This window comes from Nerophis lumbriciformis, linkage group LG17 (assembly GCF_033978685.3).
Source record: "Nerophis lumbriciformis linkage group LG17, RoL_Nlum_v2.1, whole genome shotgun sequence".
NCBI lineage: Eukaryota > Metazoa > Chordata > Actinopteri > Syngnathiformes > Syngnathidae > Nerophis > Nerophis lumbriciformis.
Genome location: NC_084564.2, coordinates 3,504,197 through 3,528,564, shown reverse-complemented (window position 1 = coordinate 3,528,564; position 24,368 = coordinate 3,504,197). Strand labels below are relative to the sequence as shown.

The 24,368-nt window shown below is 39.8% G+C and overlaps 2 protein-coding genes across 2 annotated transcripts in view; one reads left to right on the top strand and one right to left on the bottom strand.

Annotated features, from left to right (window-relative positions):
* The window catches only part of LOC133614370 (calpain-5-like), a 62,266-nt gene that overhangs the window by 21,960 nt on the left and 15,938 nt on the right, over positions 1-24,368 (bottom strand). The window contains exon 3 of the mRNA XM_061972270.1: positions 18,725-18,856. Within this exon, the coding sequence (XP_061828254.1) occupies positions 18,725-18,856 (132 nt within the window). The remainder of the gene's footprint in view (positions 1-18,724; positions 18,857-24,368) is intronic.
* ompa (olfactory marker protein a) lies at positions 7,770-11,925 on the top strand. Its single transcript, XM_061972283.1, has 2 exons — positions 7,770-7,908; positions 11,372-11,925. Exons 1-2 carry the CDS (start codon positions 7,840-7,842, stop codon positions 11,807-11,809), a joined length of 507 nt encoding a protein of 168 aa, XP_061828267.1. The 5' UTR covers positions 7,770-7,839; the 3' UTR covers positions 11,810-11,925.

Sequence of the window (24,368 nt, the reverse complement as noted above, 5' to 3'; positions counted from 1 at the left end):
GCCTAATGTACGTAATAATTCTGGTTTTGCTTACCGACCTCGAAGCCATTTTATTTGGTACATGGTGAAATGATAAGTGTGACCAGTAGATGGCAGTCATACATAAAGAGATACATGTAGGCTGCACTATGATGGCAATATGACTCAAGTAAACAACACCAACATGTTATTATGGTAGACGGCTGCGTTGACCCTGGATCTCAGGAAACAGAGTGGACCGACACCAGCAGATGACATGGCACCCCAAACCATCACCCAACCATGCAAATTTTGCATTTCCTTTGGAAATCGAGGTCCCAGAGTCTGGAGGAAGACAGGAGAGGCACAGGATCCACGTTGCCTGAAGTCTAGTGTAAAGTTTCCACCATCAGTGATGGTTTGGGGTGCCATGTCATCTGCTGGTGTCGGTCCACTCTGTTTCCTGAGATCCAGGGTCAACGCAGCCGTCTACCAGCAAGTTTTAGAGCACTTCATGCTTCCTGCTGCTGACCTGCTCTATGGAGATGGAGATTTCAAGTTCCAACAGGACTTGGCGCCTGCACACAGCGCAAAATCTACCCGTGCCTGGTTTACGGACCATGGTATTTCTGTTCTAAATTGGCCCGCCAACTCCCCTGACCTTAGCCCCATAGAAAATCTGTGGGGTATTGTGAAAAGGAAGATGCAGAATGCCAGACCCAAAAACGCAGAAGAGTTGAAGGCCACTATCAGAGCAACCTGGGCTCTCATAACACCTGAGCAGTGCCAGAAACTCATCGACTCCATGCCACGCCGCATTAACGCAGTAATTGAGGCAAAAGGAGCTCCAACCAAGTATTGAGTATTGTACATGCTCATATTTTTCATTTTCATACTTTTCAGTTGGCCAACATTTCTAAAAATCCCTTTTTTGTATTAGCCTTAAGTAATATTCTAATTTTGTGACACACGGAATTTGGGATTTTCATTTGTTGCCACTTCAAATCATCAAAATTAAATGAAATAAACATTTGAATGCATCAGTCTGTGTGCAAAGAATAAATATAATGTACAAGTTACACCTTTTGAATGCAATTACTGAAATAAATCAAGTTTTTCAAAATATTCTAATTTACTGGCTTTTACCTGTATGTTCCCTTGAAAATATAGAACATTACACATGGCACTCAAAAATCTATCAAAATGTTTTAGTACAACTTTGGTAAGCTATGAAACCACACCGCTTGATGGATTGAACTGTACTGCAACATAGGAGTATTATTATGGTGTGTGTATAAGGTAAGACATTATCTGGCGTTTTGTTTCGCAATATTATGCAAAAGCAATTTTCTTACCTTCTGGTACCTGCTGATCTGTATTTGGGATCTGCATAAATCCTGAAAAATTGCAAGTGTCCACCTCTGTAGTCTTCTTTTTCGCTATCTTCTTGTTATGGGACATTTATCCTCCACTGTTGCCATTTCTAATATAAAGTAGTGTAAAGTTCTTACTTATATCTGTCAGTAAACTCGCCATGAAAGCGCTAAAACATACCGGTGAAGTGAGTTTACATTATTCAGCCAAGGAACTTTAGTTGAGAGAGTTCCGGTCGGATGGTTTTTTCACGGGACACATTTCCGGTGTGGTTGTTTCCGTATAAGGAGATGCTGCTTTGTTGTTGATTTAAGTAAAGTCTGAATGTCATTAAAACAGTTATCTCCATCTTTTGACACTTCTTTCCACTCCCGTCCTTGCACGCTACAACAAAAACGATGGGGAGAAGACTCTGCCGAAGGTGAGCCACGTAAATAAGACCGCCCACATCCGGAAGAGACTGTTAGAAAGCGCCTTGAAGATGATCTGAAAAAAAATCTATCAGAGGTGGGTAGTAACGCGCTACATTTACTCCGTTACATCTACTTGAGTAACTTTTGGGATAAATTGTACTTCTAAGAGTAGTTTTAATGCAACATACTTTTACTTTTACTTGAGTATATTTATAGAGAAGGAACGCTACTTTTACTCCGCTACTTTTATCTACATTCAGCTCGCTACTCGCTACTAATTTTGATCGATCTGTTAATGCACGCTTTGTTTGTTTTGGTCTGTCAGACAGACCTTCATAGTGCCTGTGTTTCAACAAATACAGTCACTGGTGACGTTCACTCCGTTCCACCAATCAGATGCAGTCACTGGTGACGTTGGACCAATCAAACAGAGCCAGGTGGTCACATGACCTGACTGAAACAAGTTGAAAAACTTATTCGGGTGTTACCATTTAGTGGTCATTTGTACGGAATATGTACTGTACTGTGCAATCTACTAATAAAAGTTCCAATCAATCAAAAGTGTGAAGGAAAAAAGACCATTTTCCATTTCAACCGTACATCCCGTCAAAAGCCTAAAGACTGACTGCACAGTTCCTGTCTTCACAATAAAAGTGCCGCTCCATCGCGCCTGCGCTTTCAAAATAAGAGTCTCCGAAAGCCAGCGCAAACAAGCTAGCAAGCTACGGAGTTTGCCGCCAATGTATTTCTTGTAAAGTGTATAAAAACGAATATGGAAGCTGGACAAATAAGATGCCAAAAACCAACCACTTTCATGTGGTATTAGACAGAAAGGAGGAACTTTTTTTCTCCTCTATTTGAAAACGTGGACGTTATCATCACTACTGTCTGATTACAATCAATGCAAGTCATCAGAATCAGGTAATACACCAACTTATATTCTTGTCTTCATGAAAGAAAGGAATATATATGTGTTAAACATGCATGTATATTCATTAAAACACCCTTAACATGCAAACAAAAACGGCAAAATAAATAAATATAAATTATATACTGTATATATCAATATATATATATATGTGTGTGTATGTATATATATATATATATATATATATGTGTGTGTGTGTGTTTATATATATATATATATATATATATGTATATATGTTTGTGTGTATATATGTATATATATGATATGTGTGTGTATGTTACTCATCAGTTACTCAGTACTTGAGTAGTTTTTTCACAACATACTTTTTACTTTTACTCAAGTAAATATTTGGGTGACTACTCCTTACTTTTACTTGAGTAATAAATCTCTAAAGTAACTGTACTCTTACTTGAGTACAATTTCTGGCTACTCTACCCACCTCTGCAATCTATGCAACATTTTGACTAAAGAACCACCATTACATGTTATGTAGACCACAAGGAAGTGTTTTACATTTAGCAAAAAATAATATGACTCCTTTAATGCGCCCTATAATCCGGTCTGGCTTATATACGAAAAAAGATCAAAAACAGACCATTCATCGGCAGTGCGCCTTATAATCCGGTGCGCTCTATGGTCCGGAAAATACGGTACGTCACCCTATGAGCAGCAATAGACAGTGAGTCAACCACAGATATAAAGCTGCGTGCCTAAGCCAGTATAGACAAAGAGCCGGGACATTCCATTGTTGTCGACAAAAGACGGCAAGACTACCCCAGGGCAGCTGTGGCTATGAAAGTAGCTTACCACCACCAGGTGTGAATGATTGATGGGTTCTACATGTAAAGCGACTTTGGGTACTTAGAAAAGCGCTATATAAATCCCAGTTATTATTATTATTATTAAGAAGACAAAGATAAGAATGCAGTTGAAACAAGGACACTGGCAAATAACTTTGTATAGGTATGAAATTATATACAGTCATCCCTCATTGTGTTTTGAAGTTATAGATTTTTGAGCATATTCAACATATTTCTGGTCTAAATTAAACACATTAAATGGCTAAATTAACAAAAAAATATCAATAGTAAGTAGTATTGACCACTACATAAGACATACTTGCCAACCCTCCCGGATTTTCCGGGAGACTCCCGAAATTCAGCGCCTCTCCCGAAAACCTCCCGGGACAAATTTTCTCCCGAAAATCTCCCGAAATTCAGGCGGAGCTGGAGGCCACGCCCCCTCCAGCTCCATGCGGACCTGAGTGACGTGTTGACAGCCTGTTCACACGTCTGTTTTCCCACAATATAAACAGCTACTGATCGAGGGCGAGTTCTTGGTTTCTTATGTGGGTTTATTGTTAGGCAGTTTCATTAACGTCCTCCCAGCGCGGTAACAACACACAACAACAGCAGTCAAGTTTCCGTCTACCATAAAGCAGTTCGTCTGCCGTAAACAGCAATGTTGTGACACTTTTAAACAGGACAATACTGCCATCTACTGTACATGCATATGTGACCCACCCATAATGTGTCACATTTTTGTGTTGATTTATTTATTTTATTTTGTGGTTTGAATTCGTTTTTGGAGCTGTCATTACACATTTATCAGTATTCACATTGGTCAGTAGGGGGCAGTAGGGCGTTTCTTCCCGATTGAATGCTATCACTTGAAGACCGGAACTGTCTTGTCATTGTGATGAGCGCGACCAGTCTGTGAACAATTGAAACGTCCTGTGTGCTTTTTCCTCCTGTTAACAGGTTAGTTTTGGTGAATCAACTCACTGAATAATATCCATGTGATCTTTATAAGTTTAAGTACACATTCTGATGGTGGAGCCTAACTCTAAAGTGTTTGTGAGTTGTACTTTGTATTTGTGAATGAATCCAGTGCACAGCTGCAGTAATCAATACAAAAAGGCGACGTGAGTACGCAATGTTTATATAGGAACTTCTGATCCTAATTCAGACTCCCAAATTAGAGCTCCCGTTTTCTTATTGATTTTATAATGTATATTTGTATAATGTGTGTGTTCTGAAATAGTGACAGAGAATAGAACAAGGATGGACAATTCAACCCTTAACTCAACAATGAGTAGATGAGTGTTGTGTGTGTGTATGTGTGTAAATAAATGAACACTGAAATTCAAGTATTTATTTTATTTATTTATTTATATATATATATATATATATATATATATATATATATAGCTAGAATTCACTGAAAGTCAAGTATTTCTTATATATATATATATATATCTTAACCACACCCCCCACCCCCCGAAATCGGAGGTCTCAAGGTTGGCAAGTATGACATAAGACCAAATCAGAGCACGCTGCTCAGTATCGCAGTCACCGATTGGCTCAGCCTCAGGAAGCATTACTATATTGGATTAAAGATGTACATGTGACATTGTGGGTGTTAATTCAAGTCTAGAGGGCACTTATAATGTTGTTAAAATATATATGTATAAGGTCGCAAACAAGTTTGTTACGTTCAATGAAAAGATTTGATTTATAATGAATAATTCCTACTTTGCAGAAATTAATTTACCATGGTCATTAACAGCGATAAAGAAAAATGACTGTATACATACTTAGAAAAGAAAATATTAGTAAACCACATAAAAAAGATTAAGAAATTAACAAGTAATGATTAATTTTGAATATACAATACATTGTATTGCATTGCCTTAAAGGGGCTGTTGGCTAGCTTATGGTAGAGGTACCATTAGTGGTTCCACAGCACATATTTGTTTTACAATTGTCTATATTTTTCACAATTACTAAGTTTATTCAATAAAAATGTTTAGTATTTATTTAACAGGAAATAATGGAAATGGAACATAAACATGTATTTGACGCTCAAACTTTAATATTAAGAATGCATAGAGAACTGCTATAATGCAGTTTTACATTATTTACATACACAAAAGGTGTACACATGAATTGTTGGATAACAGAGAAATTATATTTTTATTATTATGGTTAATTGCATTGTAACTATTTTCCATTCCATCAGTAAAATGTAACGTGTACATTTTATCATGTAGCTCTATTTATTTAGACAACTATGACAACAAAAAATGCTTAGTTTGTTCTTGACTTGATGGTTTATTCTCAGTCTTTCTATTTATTTCTGTTCTGTAAGTCCTTTTGGGACCCACCAGCAGAGGTGGGTAGAGTAGCCAGAAATTGTACTCAAGTAAGAGTACTGTTACTTTAGAGATTTATTACTCAAGTACAAGTAAGGAGTAGTCACCCAAATATTTACTTGAGTAAAAGTAAAAAGTATGTTGTGAAAAAACTACTCAAGTACTGAGTAACTGATGAGTAACATACACACTCATATCATATATATATATATATATATATATATATATATATATATATATATATATATATACACATTGATATATACAGTATATAATTTATATTTATTTATTTTGCTGTTTTTGTTTACATGTTAAAGGTGTTTTAATGAATATACATGCATGTTTAACATATAGATTCCTTTCTTTCATGAAGACAAGAATATAAGTTGGTGTATTACCTGATTCCGATGACTTGCGTTGATTGTAATCAGACAGTCGTGATGATAACGTCCACGTTTTCAAATGGAGGAGAAGAAAAGTTCCTCCTTTCTGTCTAATACCACATGAAAGTGGTGGGTTTTTGGCATCTTATTTGTCCAGCTTCCATATTCGTTTTTATACACTTTACAAGAAATATATTGGCGTCAAACTCCGTAGCTTGCTAGCTTGTTTGCGCTGGCTTTCGGAGACTCTCGTTTTGAAAGCGCAGGCGCGATGGAGCGGCACTTTTATTGTGAAGACAGGAACGTCCTCATGTGCGGTCAAGTCTTTAGGCTTTTGACGGGATGTACGGTTGAAATAAAAAAGTATCTTTTTCCGTCACACTTTTGATTGATTGATTGGAACTTTTATTAGTAGATTGCACAGTACAGTACATATTCCGTACAATTGACCACTAAATGGTAACACCCGAATAAGTTTTTCAACTTGTTTAAGTCAGGTCATGTGACCGCCTGGCTCTGTTTGATTGGTCCAACGTCACCAGTGACTGCATCTGATTGGTGGAACGAAGTGAAACGTCACCAGTAAGGCAGGCACTTTGAAGGTCTGTCTGACAGACCAAAACAAACAAAGCGTGCATTAACAGATCGATAAAAAATTAGTAGCGAGTAGCGAGCTGAATGTAGATAAAAGTAGCGGAGTAAAAGTAGCGTTCCTTCTCTATAAATATACTTAAGTAAAAGTATGTTGCATTAAAACTACTCTTAGAAGTACAATTTATCCTAAAAGTTACTCAAGTAGATGTAACGGAGTAAATGTAGCGCGTTACTACCCACCTCTGCCCACCAGTACAAGTTTACTCAACAGGGTTTTGCAGCTCTCGTAAGGCTTGTTTGATATCAAGATGTTTTTAAGACTGCGGGATCTTAAATTTCAAACAATGTTCAGTTGAAGCAAGAATTTTGTGGGGGGAAAAAACAAACTAAAAAGGAGTAACAAAAGAACAAAGCGACAAGCACACGATCACATTTATTCTACGTTCTATCTTTAACTTGCACCACCGCCTTTCTAACATGGAGACGTCATCCGACCATATCCTGCACAGCGCTCCCTCCTGACACAGCAACATGTTCACTGGAGTGCATACACGCACAGATATAAATAGAGAAGTCATCCATTGAGCAGCGGCGCTCCCAGAAGTCCTCGGGAGACTTCCAGAGTTCCCTCCTGTACGTCATCAGTGCCTCATGTTGCCTAGCAAACGCACACATTTCTCCCCTCCATTACACTTCCACAGAAAAAGACTCGGCCGCTACTTCTGTTTGTGATGACGTCATCACTTCAACGGCCTCACTGCAGCACACATTGATGAGCTTTGTCACTGTGAAGGTCAATCAATGTCTCCAAAGCACTGTTGCCTGCAGGCACCGCTGTGTGGGCGCTTGCCATGGGGAGGAACGCAACTGATGTACTGTGATGGAAATAGTTGTGGAAAAGGGAAGGGGGCGGAGCCATAGATAGGAGAGGGCAAAAGGGACAAAAAGCAGAAGCTCCAACAACGCTCCATCATAACATCCAGGGAGACCAGGGCGCCCTCTCCTTGACCGGGGACTACAAGCTCCAAGCGGGACATGGATCAGGCCGAAGCTCCATCCAGCACCATGGTGCTGGAGTTTAAGGAGGACACAGCGCTGACTGAGGTGAGCATTCCACTAAAATATTAGCGTACAAAAGGTGAAGATTGCATTTTGGACCTTGGATGCTGTTGATGCACTTTTAATTTACTTGACATCAGTGATGTGCAGTCACTAGATGTAAAAAGAAAAAAAAAAAATTAAATTGTTAAGTTATTTTCCATTTAACTTCACCAGTTTTAGATTATTTTTATTCAAAAACGCTGAATTTTCACATTTGCCGTTCAAATACTGAGAAGAGACGGTGGTGCGGTGAACAGCAGCCAGTCGAGGCACGTCACTCAGTGCCTCAAACATTGATTCCGGACTCGGCTAACTGCTGGCCTGCTGTGCAGTGAGACCGTATTGCTACATGAATTATATTATACATTTCCATAGTTTAGTTAGCTGAGGTATATAATGTACAGTGTATTTTGTCAACAACTGTATGTGTGGAACGTATTTCTTGTGCTGAGCGATCATAAAACGGCTGCAAAAGAGACGCACCGGCTGAGGCTCGCCTCCTGCACCCCCGCCGTAGAATTGTTGTATCAACTAAAGCCCACACTTAAACTTTCCACGTGCAAGATTGAATCTATTTAAAAAAAGTTATTTCATAAGAAGCCAAAATGTGCAAAAACAATAATGTTCGTGTTGGAGGAGTTGTGAATGACTGCAGGGCCACAACATTAGGTACACCTGCACTCTGCAGGTGTACCTAATTACCGTATTTTCCGCACTATTAGCCGCACGTAAAAACCACAAATTTACTCAAAAGCTGACAGTGCGGCTTTTAACCCGGTGCGCTTTATATATGGATAAATATTAAGATTCATTTTCATAAAGTTTCGGTCTCGCAACTTCGGTAAACAGCCGCCATCTTTTTTCCCGGTAGAACAGGAAGCGCTTCTTCTTCTACGCAAGCAACCGCCAAGGTAAGCACCCGCCCCCATAGAACAGGAAGCGCTTCTTCTTCTACTGTAAGCAACCACCCGCCCGCGTAGAAGAAGAAAAAGTGCGCGGATATCACCGTATGTTTCATTTCCTTTGTGTGTTTACATCTGTAAAGCCCACAAAATGGCTCCTACTAAGCGTCAGGGATCCGGTTCATGAAAAGACGCAATCTCTCCATCCGCACACGGATTACTATTTCACAGCAACTGATATTCCTGTGAACCGCACTGTGGATACAACGGGAGCACGTACGGTGAATATTCGCACCACAGGGAATGAGAAGTCATCCTTCACTGTGGTTCTAGCTTGCCATGCTAATGGCCAGAAACTTCCACCCATGGTGATATTCAAAAGGAAGACCTTGCCAAAAGAGACCTTTCCAGCCGGCGTCATCATAAAAGCTAACTCGAAGGGATGGATGAAGAAAAGATGAGCGAGTGGTTAAGGTAAGTTTAAGTTTACGCGAAGAGGCTGGGTGGCTTTTTTCACGCAGCTCTGTCCATGTTGATATACGTATGTTTGTGATTGCACATTTGCGTACATTTTGGGAGTGAACAGAGTTGTTAGAACGCTGGTTTTTAATATATTATTAAAGTTTGACTGACCTATCTGACTGTTTTTTTGACATTCCTTTAGCGCAGTTAGATGCGGCTTATAACACGGGGCGGCTTATTGGTGGACAAAGTTTTGAAATATGCCGTTCATTGAAGGCGCGGCTTATAACCCAGGGCGCCTTATGGTGCGGAAAATACGGTAGGTACATTGGTGAATTAGGTACACCTGCAGTCTGCAGGTGTACCTAATTCACAACTCCTCCAACACGAACATTATTGTTTTTGCACTTTTTGGCTTCTTATTAAATAACTTTTGTAACCTATTTTTATGGGCTTTCCTCTTTGTGATGTTAAGTTCCTGTTATGCGCTGTTATACAGTATATGCCTTGAGCTCTTATTTTGAAGGTGCCAAGAGTGGAAGTGAGAGTCACGGAGTGGAGCGGAGGTTTTTGAAAGAAGGTAAATAAAGTGGTCCTCGTGTAAACTGGAGCCTCCGTGTTTGTTATTTTGTAGTTTCATACAGCATAGGCAGGGCCGGCCCGTGGCATAGGCCGTATAGGCAAATGCTAAGGGCGCCGTCCATCAGGGGGCGCCACGCCAGTGCCACAAATGTTGGAGGAAAAAAAAAAAAAAAAAAAGTAGGTACTATTATTTCTAAATACAAAAAATAATCCCACGTTAATTAAAATGCAAAGTAAAGCCTATTTAATAGAAATATTATTTGTTACAACATTCCCCCCCCCCAGCACGGTGCGCCCCCTCCCTTCCCGTATCATGACTCTTTTTGGACGTCACCACATCAAAAAATCAACACAAGATGTCAAAACGGCCAAAACTGTCAGGTGCCCAGGGAAGAAAAAAGAGAAAAGAAGAGGAGAAACGAGAAAAGACAGAGGTAGCAGGTAGGTAACGTTAGCCTACATGAAATTATTTGTCTGTTACAGAATGTGATAGTAACCTGGCTTTTTAGCATTAAGCTAATGTTACATGATTCGGCAATTGCTAATCAATAAATAGCTAGTTCTGTTTTAACGTCGGGTTAATATTGTGGAGGGGGCTAAATTGTTATGGAAAATAATAATGTAACGTTAGGTAATTACAGTACTCCCACCTTACATTCCTCAGGGACATTTGTATTAGATCTTTTAAGCAGCTGTTTTTTGTTTACATTGTTATTGCCTTCTGGTTAGCTAATGTTTGCCCTGCAGGTAATAGTCACTTTTCCACCCCTTTATATATTAGGTATAGTTGTAAGTAAAAAAAAAAGGTCAAAGACAAAGCTATTCGGGTTCTTGTGAGTATATACACTTCACTGCCGATGTGGGGGGGCGCCACCTAAAATCTTGCCTAGGGCGCCAGATTGGTTAGGGCCGGGCCTGAGTATAGGCGACATTTATAAACCCTCGGTTACACTTTTTTAAATAGATTCAATCTTGCACGTGGAAAGTTTAAGTGAGGGCTTTAGTTGCGGCGCATGGACTTCATTTAGTAAAGGTAAGACCATAATAACGTTTTTTTTTATTAAATGTGCTTTTTTGTGTGCTACAGTTTGTATGTGTAAAGTTAAAGTTAAGTTAAAGTACCAATGATTGTCACACACACACTAGGTGTAATGAAATGTGTCCTCTGCATTTGACCCATCCCCTTGATCACCCCCTGGGAGGTGAGGGGAGCAGTGGGCAGCAGCGGCACGGGAATAATTTTTGGTGATTTAACCCCCAATTCCAAGCCTTGATGCTGAGTGCCAAGCAGGGAAGAATGCTGGTATGAGCTTTTAAACATAACCCGTTAACTGCTGCCAATCAAATGGTGAATAAGATACTCTTTAGGGTTCATATGTTTGTAAATCTGACTGTGATGAAGTCAGTGCCTCACCAGCCATCAACCTCACCGCACGTCACTGCTTGACATGTAATGTCATTTGTGTTATGAGGTCAAAGGGATTGTCCCAGACTGATGACTGTTTGGTGGTCTTCTGCAGAAGATGCGTCTCCGTGTGTCATCTCTGCAGAGGTCCGGTCAGAAGCGTCAGGACGGTGAGCGTCTGCTTCTTCCCCATGAGGCCGTCTACAGGCTGGACTTCCACAACCAGGAGTTGATCTTCTCCCGCTGGAACGTGTCCATCGGCGGCCACGGCCGAGTCACCATCACGGGCATCTCGCAGCACTGGACCCCCGACCTCACCCACCTCATGACCCGGCAGCTTCTGGAGCCCATTGGAACGTTTTGGCGCAACGCCGGCGACCCCGACGAGTCGCGACTGAAGTGTCTGGAAGCCGACATGCAAGAGTTTGGCGAGAGGATCGCGGAGCTGGCTAAAGTCAGGAAGGTCATGTACTTCCTGTTTGCGTTCAAGGACGGTGCAGAGGCAGCAAAGCTGCGCTGCTCGGTGGCGTTTAGGGCTGAAAATGACTCTTAGCTGTTAGCATCCAGTAAGGAAACTTCTAGTTGCAATTTTTTTTTTTTAAGTTGTTTAAATGTGACTTGTGATGACCGAAGAACACAAACTAAACAAAATAAAAGTGATGAATGTTGTGATGATGTGTCTTCTTGCTCACAAAAAAAAACAGTAAACAAGTCAACCAGCAGAGGAAGTCCTTAAAATTCATTGTAATTACCGTATTTTCCGCACTATAAGGCGCACCTAAAAACCACAAATTTTCTCAAAAGCTGACAGTGCGCCTTATAACCCGGTGCGCTTTATTACGATTCATTTTCATAAAGTTTCGATCTCGCAACTTCGGTAAACAGCCGCCATCTTTTTTCCCGGTAGAACAGGAAGCGCTTCTTCTTCTACGCAAGCAACCGCCAAGGTAAGCACCCGCCCCCATAGAACAGGAAGCGCTTCTTCTTCTACTGTAAGCTACCACCCGCCCCCGGAAGAAAAAGAAGCGCGCGGATATTTCGTTTCATTTCCTTTGTGTGTTTACATCTGTAAAGACCAGACTACAAAATGGCTCCTACTAAGCGACACGCTTATAACGCAGAATTTAAACTTAAGGCAATAAGTCATGCCGAAGAACACGGAAATAGAGCAGCAGCAAGAGAATATAACATAAATGAATCAATGGCGCGTAGGTGGAGGAAGCAAGAAGATGACCTGCGCCAGGTAAAGAAGACAAAACAGAGTTTCCGAGGGAACAAAGCAAGATGGCAACTGTTGGAGGACGAACTCGAACAGTGGGTTGTTGAGCAGAGAGCAGCAAGCAGAAGTGTCAGCACCATCACTATTCCAATGAAGGCAACAACGCTAGCAAGCGAACTTCACCTGGATGATTTTAAAGGTGGTGCTTCTTGGTGTTTCCGGTTTATGAAAAGACGCAATCTCTCCATCCGCACACGGCCTACTATTTCACAGCAACTGCCTAACGACTTTAAAGAAAAGCTGGCTACTTTCCGTGCATATTGTAAAAACAAGATAGCGGAAAAAAAGATCCGGCCAGAGAACATTATCAACATGGACGAGGTTCCACTGACTTTTGATATTCCTGTGAACCGCACTGTTGATACAACGGGAGCACGTACGGTGAATATTCGCACCACAGGGAATGAGAAGTCGTCCTTCACTGTGGTTCTAGCTTGCCATGCTAATGGCCAGAAACTTCCTCCCATGGTGATATTCAAAAGGAAGACCTTGCCAAAAGAGACCTTTCCAGCCGGCGTCATCATAAAAGCTAACTCGAAGGGATGGATGAAGAAAAGATGAGCGAGTGGTTAAGGGAAGTTTACGCGAAGAGGCCGGGTGGCTTTTTTCACACAGCTCCGTCCATGTTGATATACGACTATGCGCGCCCACATCACAGATGGTGTCAAAAAACAAGTGAAGCACACAAATACAACACTCGCCGTCATTCCGGGTGGATTAACCAAAGAACTCCAACCGCTGGATATTGGTGTCAACAGGGCATTCAAATCACGACTGCGAACGGCGTGGGAACAATGGATGACCGAAGGCGAACACACCTTCACTAAGACGGGCAGACAGCGCCGGACGACATACGCCAACATTTGCCAGTGGATCGTAAATGCCTGGGCAGATATTTCGGTCACAACTGTGGTCCGAGCTTTCCGGAAGGCAGGATTCACAGAACTACTGGACAACAACAGTGACACTGACTCCGATGACTTCGACGAGACGGAACCGGCCATTTTGGATCCCACGCTTGCGCAACTTTTCAATTCGGACACCGAAGACGAAGAATTCGAAGGATTTACGAATGAAGAATAACTTCAGAAAGTGAGCGCTATGTTTATTTTGTGTGTTGTGACATTAACGTTCGAGCAACATTATGTTGCTATTGCTCTACACCATTTTGAATTTTACTATGTTTGGGATTGCACATTTGTACATTTTGGGACAGAGTTGTTAGAACGCTGGTTTTCAATATATTATTAAAGTTTGACTGAACTATCCGACTGTTTTTTTGACATTCCCTTTAGCGCAGCGTAGGCGCGGCTTATAGTCCGGGGCGGCTTATTGGTGGACAAAGTTATGAAATATGTAATTCATTGAAGGTGCGGCTAATAATCCGGTGCGCCTTATAGTGCGGAAAATACGGTAACCTTTTAAAGCTACCACTTAGGAACTTTCAGTTCTGGTTGATTTTGGCGGCGCTAGTGGATCATTTCCAATGAGGACCAGCAAGGCGTAGTGGGTAGAGCAACCGTGCCAGAAACCTGAGGGTTGCAGGTTCGCTCCCCGCCTCTTACCATCCAAAAAATCGCTGCCGTTGTGTCCTTGGGCGGGACACTTCACCCTTTGCCCCCGGTGCCACTCACACCGGTGAATTGAATGATGAATGATAGGTGGTGGTCGGAGGGGCCGTTGGCGCAAATTGCAGCCACGCTTCCGTCAGTCTACCCCAGGGCAGCTGTGGCTATGAAAGTAGCTTACCACCACCAGGTGTGAATGATGGGTTCTACATGTAAAGCGACTTTGGGTACTGTCGGAGGCAGATATTTACATATATCCGAATTTAAGTTGTACTTCTTCCATTTCTTTGTCATATTTGAAAACAGCTCGTCTTTTCCACTTCTTCTCTTGATGCTCTGTCAGCAAGCAAACTGTGTGTGTTAACCTTGAGTTCTTTGGAATGTATTATGGCTAGGGAGACGTTGTGCTTTTGTTATGGCTAGGGAGGTGGAAGGGAAGAGAGTTTTTTGGCGTTGGGAAGGGAGACCATTTTGGGTGTGCGGGATAGAAGGTTCTAGGGTTAGACTGGTCTCAATCTAAAATGTATGTTGTCAAAGCTTTGAGAATATATACAACAAAATACCTATTCTGTCTCTGGTGGTTTTTCAACTCAGCTTTAAGTGTCGGAAAGAACTTGGGAGCGAATTGAGACTTGAATTCCCTGGGAGGAACAACTGGTCCAAAACGCAACAGTACTTAGAAAAGCGCTATATAAATCCCAGTTATTATTATTATTATTAAGGAAGACCACATATCCCATGAGGACCAGCGCATAGCGTTGAAATGGTCACAAACTACTGTCACGATAATACCGCAATGATTCAGTATGACTGATGTTTCCGGAGTAGGAGCCCACATATTTGATTTTAGATTTGCGGTTTGCAGTCATCACATTGTTTTTTCTTTATACCAGGGGTCGGCAACCTTTACCAGTCAAAGAGCCATTTTGACCAGTTTCACAAATTATAGAAAACTATGGGAGACGCAAACATTTTTTGGAATTTTAAATGAAATAACACTGCATACAAAGTTTTTTTTTTTGCTTTGTGCTATGTATAATCCAGGGGTCTCAGACACTCTGCCCACGCCTTTATGTGGGATTTGAAAGCTGGTGCGGCACGCGGGTTTTAAATGAATGGCGCTTGTCAGCGTCAAGCGTGCCGTGAAGGTACAGCATATAGAACCCACTACAGCCAGCGTGCCTGATCAGCCACATGTTGTATGGGGCTTCTGCTTGCTCACGTAGGTGACAGCCAAGCATACTTGGTCAACAACCACACAGGTCACACTGACGGTGGCTGTATAAAAAAAAAACTTTTAACACTCTTACTAATAATGCGCCACACTGTGAACCCACACCAAACAAGAATGACAAACAAATTTCGGGAGAACATCTGCACCGTAACACAACATAAACACAACAGGACAAATACCCAGAATCCCATGCAGCCCTAACTCTTCCGGGCTACATTATACACCCCCGCTACCAAACCCCAACCGACGCACAGAGGGTTGGGGTGGGGGCGGGGTTTGGTTGTAGCAGGGGTGTATAATGTAGCCCGGAAGAGTCAAGGCTGCATGGGATTCTGGGTATTTGTCCTGTTGTGTTAAGGTGCAGATGTTCTCCCGAAATGTGTTTGTCATTCTTGTTTGGTTTTGGTTCAAAGTGTGGCGCATTATTAGTAAGAGTGTTAAAGTTGTTTTATATGACCACCGTCAGTGTAACCTGTGTGGCTGTTGACCAAGTATGCCTTGCTGTCACGTACGTGTGCAAGCAGAAGATGTATGTTGTATAACAAGTGTTGGGCTGGCACGCTGTTAATACAGATTGTAGAGGGCGCCAAATGTTGTACCATCAAGGCACGCCCTTATTATAGCTGTAAGGGTGATAATCGGTGAATATTAATCCCGGGAGTTTTCTGCGAGAGGCACTGAAATCCGGAAATCTCACGGGAAAATTGGGGGGTTCAGCAAGTAAGCTGCTGAGCCGCATCAGAGTGACCAAAGAGCCGCATGCGGCTCCGGAGCCGCGGGTTGCCGACCCCTGTTTTATACAGTACTTTTGGTCATGTCAGTGTGGAACTGCTAACTATCAAGCTGGTGGCTATTTATTGCTACCACGCAAATTTCCAATAGCTAACATTAGCGTTATCATTTTGATTTGAGCATTGAAAGTTATTTATGGCGTCACATTAGTGCCAAAAATCCGTGCGCATAAAAACTGTTATTGCGCGCTGATTCTCCACTTTGTACTCCTGGCATCTCTCCTCGCGCTGTCATGTTTCTTTTTGGCACTTTGGGGGCGGGTATGCTTAGACGGCCCCTCCTTTCTGATTGGCTGTGAGCATTTTTCATATGACCAATCATTCTCCAGTGTAGCAACGTTGTAGCCATCTTACCTCGGACATCTAGCCTCAATCATTACATTGATGTCAATGGTACATGTACTAATTAAATTACCATAACTTGCTCGATTTTCGACCAATTTACAAACGGTTTGCCTTGTTACAAATCTTATTACATGTAGATATGACATAGGATGCTGTACCTGTTGAAATGACCTCTTTCGCTTTAAAAAAAAAATGACTTAATTGTGCCACATAGTTGTGTAGGGTCAGTGTTAGTCAGTTCTCTGATTATTTTAAACTGTTTCAGAATACATTATTAAAAGCTATTTTTAACATTTTAAAAACAAAATTCAAAGACTATTTCAATTAAGACAATTAATTCTGATGTTTTTAACAAAATATAGTAAAAATGTATTTAGTTTTTTTTGTTTTTTTAATTAATAAATATATTTATTTTTAGGTAAAATAAACATAATAATACAATTTATCTCTAGTCTGGATGATTTAGTTCTTGTCACCCTGCTGTCCTCCCGTCATAAAAAAAGGCTGTCCTCACTCAGGTCCGCATGGAGCTGGAGGGGGCGTGGCTTCCAGCTCCGGCTGAAAATCGGGAGATTTTCGGGAGAATATTTGTCCCGGGAGGCTTTCGGGAGAGGCGCTGATATTTCGGGAGTCTCCCGGAAAATTCGGGAGGGTTTGGCAAGTATGAAAATGTATCCGGACGTCTACTGTAAATATACAACAAACAAGGGCATGAAAAGATTGTCTTCATGCTGTTTTTGGTTCCTAATTACCGTAGAATATTTGATGTTGACTATGGTCCACAAAACTGACACTGATGATGTCACACATTGCTAAGGAATACCAAAATAGACAGATGGTGTGTGTGTGTATGTGTGTGTGTGTGTTTTGTAAAGCAGAGCTTGATGAGTGGTCTTTTGCTTCTTGTTGTTGTGTGGCATGTCAATCATCATGCAAGTTAAAGTTAAAGTACCACTGTGTGGAGAGGGGTGTGGCCTGCGGGCCTGCCGCAGAGTGGGGTGTGCAAGGACCGGCCTTGAAGTCAGCGGCAGGTGAGTAGATTGCCCAGCTGGGGCCTGTTATCTAATCACCTGTCGCCCTTATTAACAAGCACTCGGGACGCAACAAAATTAGGCATAATAATGTGTTGATTCCACGACTGTATATATCGGTATTGGTTGATATCGGAATCTTTAATTAAGAGTTGGACAATATCGGAATATCGGATATCGGCAAAAAAGCCATCTCTATTAATTTGTACTTGTAAACATATTTCTTTTGCTCTTCATGACCAATTATGAAAAATTGACAACGACACGCACAACCCATCGCTGCCACAAATGGATTGCAGGCCTGTGAGAAACACTGTACAGAGTGAACAATGAGTACAAATAATTGCATGAACCTTCTGCAGAACATTGAACAAATGCTTCATGTTGCTGTCATGCCTCAATAAAGTGCACTAGAAAAAATGTGCTGACGAGGCCGACGCGGTTGCGATTATAGAAGAGCGACTGGTATTCCTTAGCAATGTGTGACATCATCAGTGTCAGTTTTGTGGACCATAGTCAACATCCAATATTCTACGGTAATTAGGAACCAAAAACAGCATGAAGACAATCTTTTCATGCCCTTGTTTGTTGTATATTTACAGTAGACATCCGGATACATTTTGGGTGTGTTCCCATTTTATGGACAAAAATTAATGAGTAAAAATTGTGTCAAACGTTGTACGGATTAGTGAGTGTGTAGGTATGATAGAAGCTTGTGAGCATGCAAGAGCTTGTGAGTGTGAAGTCTGAGTGGTAAAAACTGAGTGACCTCCCACTACCCAAGCACCCCATGCCTTGAAGTCAGCGGCAGGTGAGTAGATTGCCCAGCTGGGGCCTTGTTATCTAATCACCTGTCGCCCTTATTAGCAGCAGCCGGGACGAGAGACGTTGTTGGAGTGGGAGTAGAAGACACGTGCCCGAGAGACTGAGAAGACACGAGCAGACTGAAAAGTCACGAGAGCGAAGACTGCTGGAAAGCAGGCTATCCTTGGGCATGTGTACGTGCAATAAAAGACTTGTTTAAACCTGACCACCGGGCTCCCAGAAGATCTGTCGGCACCAAGAGAACCCACCATAGGGAGACTTTCACACACTGATAGTCACACACACACTAGGTGTGGTAAAATGATCCTCTGCATTTGACCCATCCCCTTGTTCCACCCCCTTGGGAGGTGAAATGCAAACAAACAAACACAAAGGTGGAGCTGGAAGTGTCTAACCTTCTGCCAGAGCGCTTCCTGTGAGGCCAGACAGGAGCAGGCCGCCACAAACCAGCAGTTCCCCAGGAGACCCTGGTTGAGATCATGAGCGCTGATGCCGTTCACAACGAGGCTCGGCTCTCCACACAGTTCCTGCAAGCACAATGCCAATGAGGTCAGCGGCAGCCTTGTTGGGTTTATCTTTCATGGCGATTAGTTGATATTGCATGCGGTTTTCTGTATGTAACCAAGTAAGTACAAAGGAACACCCTGAAATATTTGAGAAATCACTCTAATTAAGTGCATGGAGACATACTGAGTGACTTACGTCATGTGTTGCCTTCATTATAAAACTTCCATCTAAGGCTGAAACGACGCGTCGACATAGTCGACGTCATCGGTTACGTAAATATGTCGACGCCGTTTTTATGAGTCGACCCGTCATGGCGGAGCGCAAAGCAGATGATGCATGTAGCGTGCTTAGTCTGGAGGCTAAATACACAGTGTGTTATGTAACTGTTGTTTAGTAAGAAAGTGTTGATATTCTTTGCTTAGTTTGATAAATGTTGGAGCAATTTGCTTCATCAGGAGGGTGAAGTCGCTCAACTTCAAGTGTTGGATTTAACTGTGTTGGATCATTGGCTGCTGGTGAGGGCATAGAAAAAGGGGCATTTTTCTACCAGTAGACAGTGTTTAAGATTGAGTGTTTCACTGCTAAATTAATAATATATTTATATTGAATATGGATTTTAAATATGTATCTAAATAGGTGGTTAATTGGTTAGGTATTTATGTATTTGCATATTGGGTTTTCTGTTGCATTTATCTATTGTGTTTCTGGGTTTAAATGTATTTTATATGCATCTTGGTGCATTTATGTTGAGACAATTTATTTAAAATCTGTTTTAACTTAAAGGGAAAAGATGTGTCCATTTTCTTGCACTTGTTTAATGGTTAAGAGTTTGATAGCCTAATTAATAATTGTAAATTATGGGATTGATAATTGATTGATTTTTTACAGCATGTTAATCTTGTGGTGTTTTGTCCTTAAAGGTTTTTCACCTACTAAAGAAGCTAAAGGCTACTAAAGGCTACTAAAGACAGCTAATGACAGCTAAAGAAACTAAAGTCTACTAACACTGCTAAAGACTGCTAAAAAGACTAAAGAAGAAAAAAGAAGCTGTTTCTTGGTTGGAAAAACTGTTGTAAACTAAAGGAAAATAAAAGTAAAAAGGAACTACGGTCTGGTCTTTTGAGTGAAATCCAGAAGCCACATTCAGCATTGGTACATCCCTTCAAGTGTGGGATAAGCACAGCGAAAAAAGCCAAACACTTGACAGTTGTTCTATGCACACTGTGTGGAGCGGAAATGGCCTATCATAGCAGCACAACGGCTATGAAGGAACATTTGAAAAGAAAACACCCGACAGCGTTCTTGCCATCACCATCAACTAGTCAATCGTCCGCGTGAGTATACGTTGTCATCATTACACAAAAACATGAATGTGTCATTTGTATCTGCGTTGTAAATTCATAAACTTAAACACTGTTTCGCTCTGAGAGGCGCGTTTGGCGTGCCTGTTCAGTGTTTACAAAGACGCGCTCCTCTTTAACGCTAACGTTAATTAGTTGTGCAAATACCTTTTACAACATTAACAGTTACATATACTATGTACAAACCAACAATTAACTTTCACTTTAATCATACTATCATTGTTGTGTTATTAAGCAAAATAAGCAATACTTTTACTTTTGTTGAAATGTTTACACTGTTGTTACAGAATATTTTGTTTTGCACTTTTTTGTATTGGATGTTTATCTTTATTTTTGCACATTTTAAAGCAAAACAAGCAATACTTTTACTTTTCAAATGCTTATACTATTGCAGAATATTAAGATTTGCACTGGATGTTTACTTTTATATTTGCACATTAAAAAGCAAATAAGATTCTTTTAATTGTGTTAAATGTTAAAAGTTTTAAATGTTTACATTGTTACAGAATATTTTGTCATGTTGTTGTCAATGTTGACTGAGTGGCCATACTTTTTTTTTTGTAAATAAAAGTCATGCCTTTTGAAAAAACTGGCCTACATTTATTTTTTCATCTTCATTTTAAATAAAAAAAATAATCGGTAAAAGGAAAAATAATCTATAGATTAATCGAAAAAAATAATCTATAGATTAATCGAAAAAATAATCTATAGATTAACCGATTAATCGAAAAAAATAATCTATAGATTAATCGATAGAAAAATAATCGTTAGCTGCAGCCTTACTTCCATCCATCCATTTTCTACCGCTTATTCCCTTCGGGGTCGCGGGGGGTGCTGGAGCCTATCTCAGCTACAATCGGGCGGAAGGCGGGGTACACCCTGGACAAGTCGCCACCTCATCGCAGGGCCAACACACAAGACTTATATACGGCTTTTCATTTTTTGCGGCTCCAGACGGATTAGTTTTTTATATTTTTGGTCCAATATGGCTCTTTCAACGTTTTGGGTTGCGGACCCCTGGCCTTTGTCTACCTCAGAGACACGAAGGTTCCCCAGTACCTTAGTAAATAGGCATTAATCTGATGAATTAACATTTTAATGTTGATTTGTATGATTCTGGACCACAACTACACAAGTAAAGTTGATGAGGTTGGATAACTCCTCCTGCAGTACACCTTCAGTCTCTTTCTACTTCACACTGTACGAGGTTTTGTTTAGTTTGTTGACTGTAGAACAGGGGTGCTCATTACGTCGATCGCGAGCTACCGGTCGATCTCGGAGGGTGTGTCAGTCGATCACCAGCCAGGCATTAAAAAAATAGTCCTAAAAATGAGCGATCATAAATCTTCACTATGACGTCACTTTCGTCACTTGATTGACATTCACGGCACCCGAGGGTTTTCTGGCTGCTGCCAGCTCATTCAAATTACCGACTGGAAGGCGAGAAACACTTTATTTCAACAGACTCTGGCGCCGCACCTGTCGTCAAAACTCCAAAGACCGACTGCACAGTTGCGCTAACAAAATAAGAGTCTCAGAAAGCTGGCGTGCACAAGCTAGCAAGCTACGGAGTTTGCCGACAATGTATTTCTTGTAAAGTGCATACAAAGGAGTACGGAAGCTGGACAAATAAGATGCCAAAAACCAACCACTTTCATGTGGTATTGGACAGAAAGGAGGACTTTTTTTCTCCTCCATTCGAAAATGCGGACGTTATCATCACTACTGTCTGATTCCAATCAATGCAACAGAATCAGGCAATACACCAACTTATATTCTTGTCTTCATGAAAGAAAGGAATCTATATGTGTTAAACATGCTTGTATGATCTTTAAACACCTTTAACTTATTAACAATATTAACTATATGTGTTAAACATGCTTGTATTATCTTTAAACACCTTTAAGTTGTTAACAATATTAACTATATGTATTAAACATTCTTGTATTATCATTAAACACCTTTAAGTTGTTAACAATATTAACTATATGTATTAAACATTCTTGTATTATCATTAAACACCTTTAATTTTTTAACAATATTAACTATATGTGTTAAACATGCTTGCATTATCTTTAAACACCTTTTACTTGTTAACAATATTAACTATATGTATTAAACATACTTGTATTATCATTAAACACCTTTAATTTTTTAACAATATTAACTATATGTGTTAAACATGCTTGCATTATCATTAAACACCTTTAACTTGTTAACAATATTAACTATATGTATTAAACATTCTTGTATTATCATTAAACACCTTTAATTTTTTAACAATATTAACTATGTGTTAAACATGCTTGTATTATCATTAAACGCCTTTAACTTATTAACAATATTAACTATATGTATTAAACATTCTTGTATTATCATTAAACACCTTTAATTTTTTAACAATATTAACTATATGTGTTAAAAATGCTTGCATTATCATTAAACACCTTTAACTTGTTAACAATATTAACTATATGTATTAAACATGCTTGTATTATCATTAAACACCTTTAATTTTTTAACAATATTAACTATATGTGTTAAACATGCTTGCATTATCTTTAAACACCTTTTACTTGTTAACAATATTAACTATATGTATTAAACATACTTGTATTATCATTAAACACCTTTAATTTTTTAACAATATTAACTACATGTGTTAAACATGCTTGCATTATCTTTAAACACCTTTTACTTGTTAACAATATTAACTATATGTATTAAACATACTTGTATTATCATTAAACACCTTTAATTTTTTAACAATATTAACTATGTGTTAAACATGCTTGCATTATCATTAAACACCTTTAACTTGTTAACAATATTAACTATATGTGTTAAACATACTTGTATTATCATTAAACACCTTTAATGTTTTAACAATATTAACTATATGTGTTAAACATGCTTGCATTATCTTTAAACACCTTTTACTTGTTAACAATATTAACTATATGTATTAAACATACTTGTATTATCATTAAACACCTTTAATTTTTTAACAATATTAACTATGTGTTAAACATGCTTGCATTATCATTAAACACCTTTAACTTGTTAACAATATTAACTATATGTGTTAAACATACTTGTATTATCATTAAACACCTTTAATGTTTTAACAATATTAACTATATGTGTTAAACATGCTTGCATTATCTTTAAACACCTTTTACTTGTTAACAATATTAACTATATGTATTAAACATGCTTGCATTATCATTAAACACCTTTAATTTTTTAACAATATTAACTATATGTGTTAAACATGCTTGCATTATCTTTAAACACCTTTTACTTGTTAACAATATTAACTATATGTATTAAACATACTTGTATTATCATTAAACACCTTTAATTTTTTAACAATATTAACTATATGTGTTAAACATGCTTGCATTATCATTAAACACCTTTAACTTGTTAACAAAAACATATATTTCATAAATAAGTAAATATAAATGATATATATGAATGAGGTAGATCCCCACGACTTGATCAATTGAAAAGTAGCTCGCCTGCAGAAAAAGTGTGAGCACAACCTGCTGTAGAAGGATGTGATGCTCGGAGGCGGTGCCCTCAGTCACGTAAACACTTGGGCAACACAGTGCAAGTGAAGCTTGAGCAAACATAAAAATGAAACAAAACACGGAAACATAAGGAAACAGAGCAAGGAAACACCCTCTGATTATGTAAAGGGTGGACCACAGGGAGCTCTAAAGCTGGCAGTTAAATGACAGAGATTGTAAAAACCATACAAAAATCTACGATACTTACACATATAGCAGTGGTCCTCATATGTGCCTTACTTTAAGTTTGGAGTACCACAAAGAGAATAGATTTGACCCGACCTGTTCGCTTGGTCATAAACAATTCATATGGTGTGCCAGAGAATAAGAAGACGAAGCAAGAGGGATCAGTGTTGTCAACTTAGCAACACTGTTGCTATATTTAGCGAGTAATCAAACCCCTCGGGAAACTCTTACGAAAATGCGACACATTTAGTGAAGAGACTTTTGGAAACTGATATGAAGGCACTTGTCGCTCTTCTCAACTATCGGCATACTTGCCAACCCTGCCGGATTTTCCGGGAGACTCCCGAAATTCAGCGCCTCTCCCGAAAACCTCCCGGGACAAATTTTCTCCCGAAAATCTCCCGAAATTC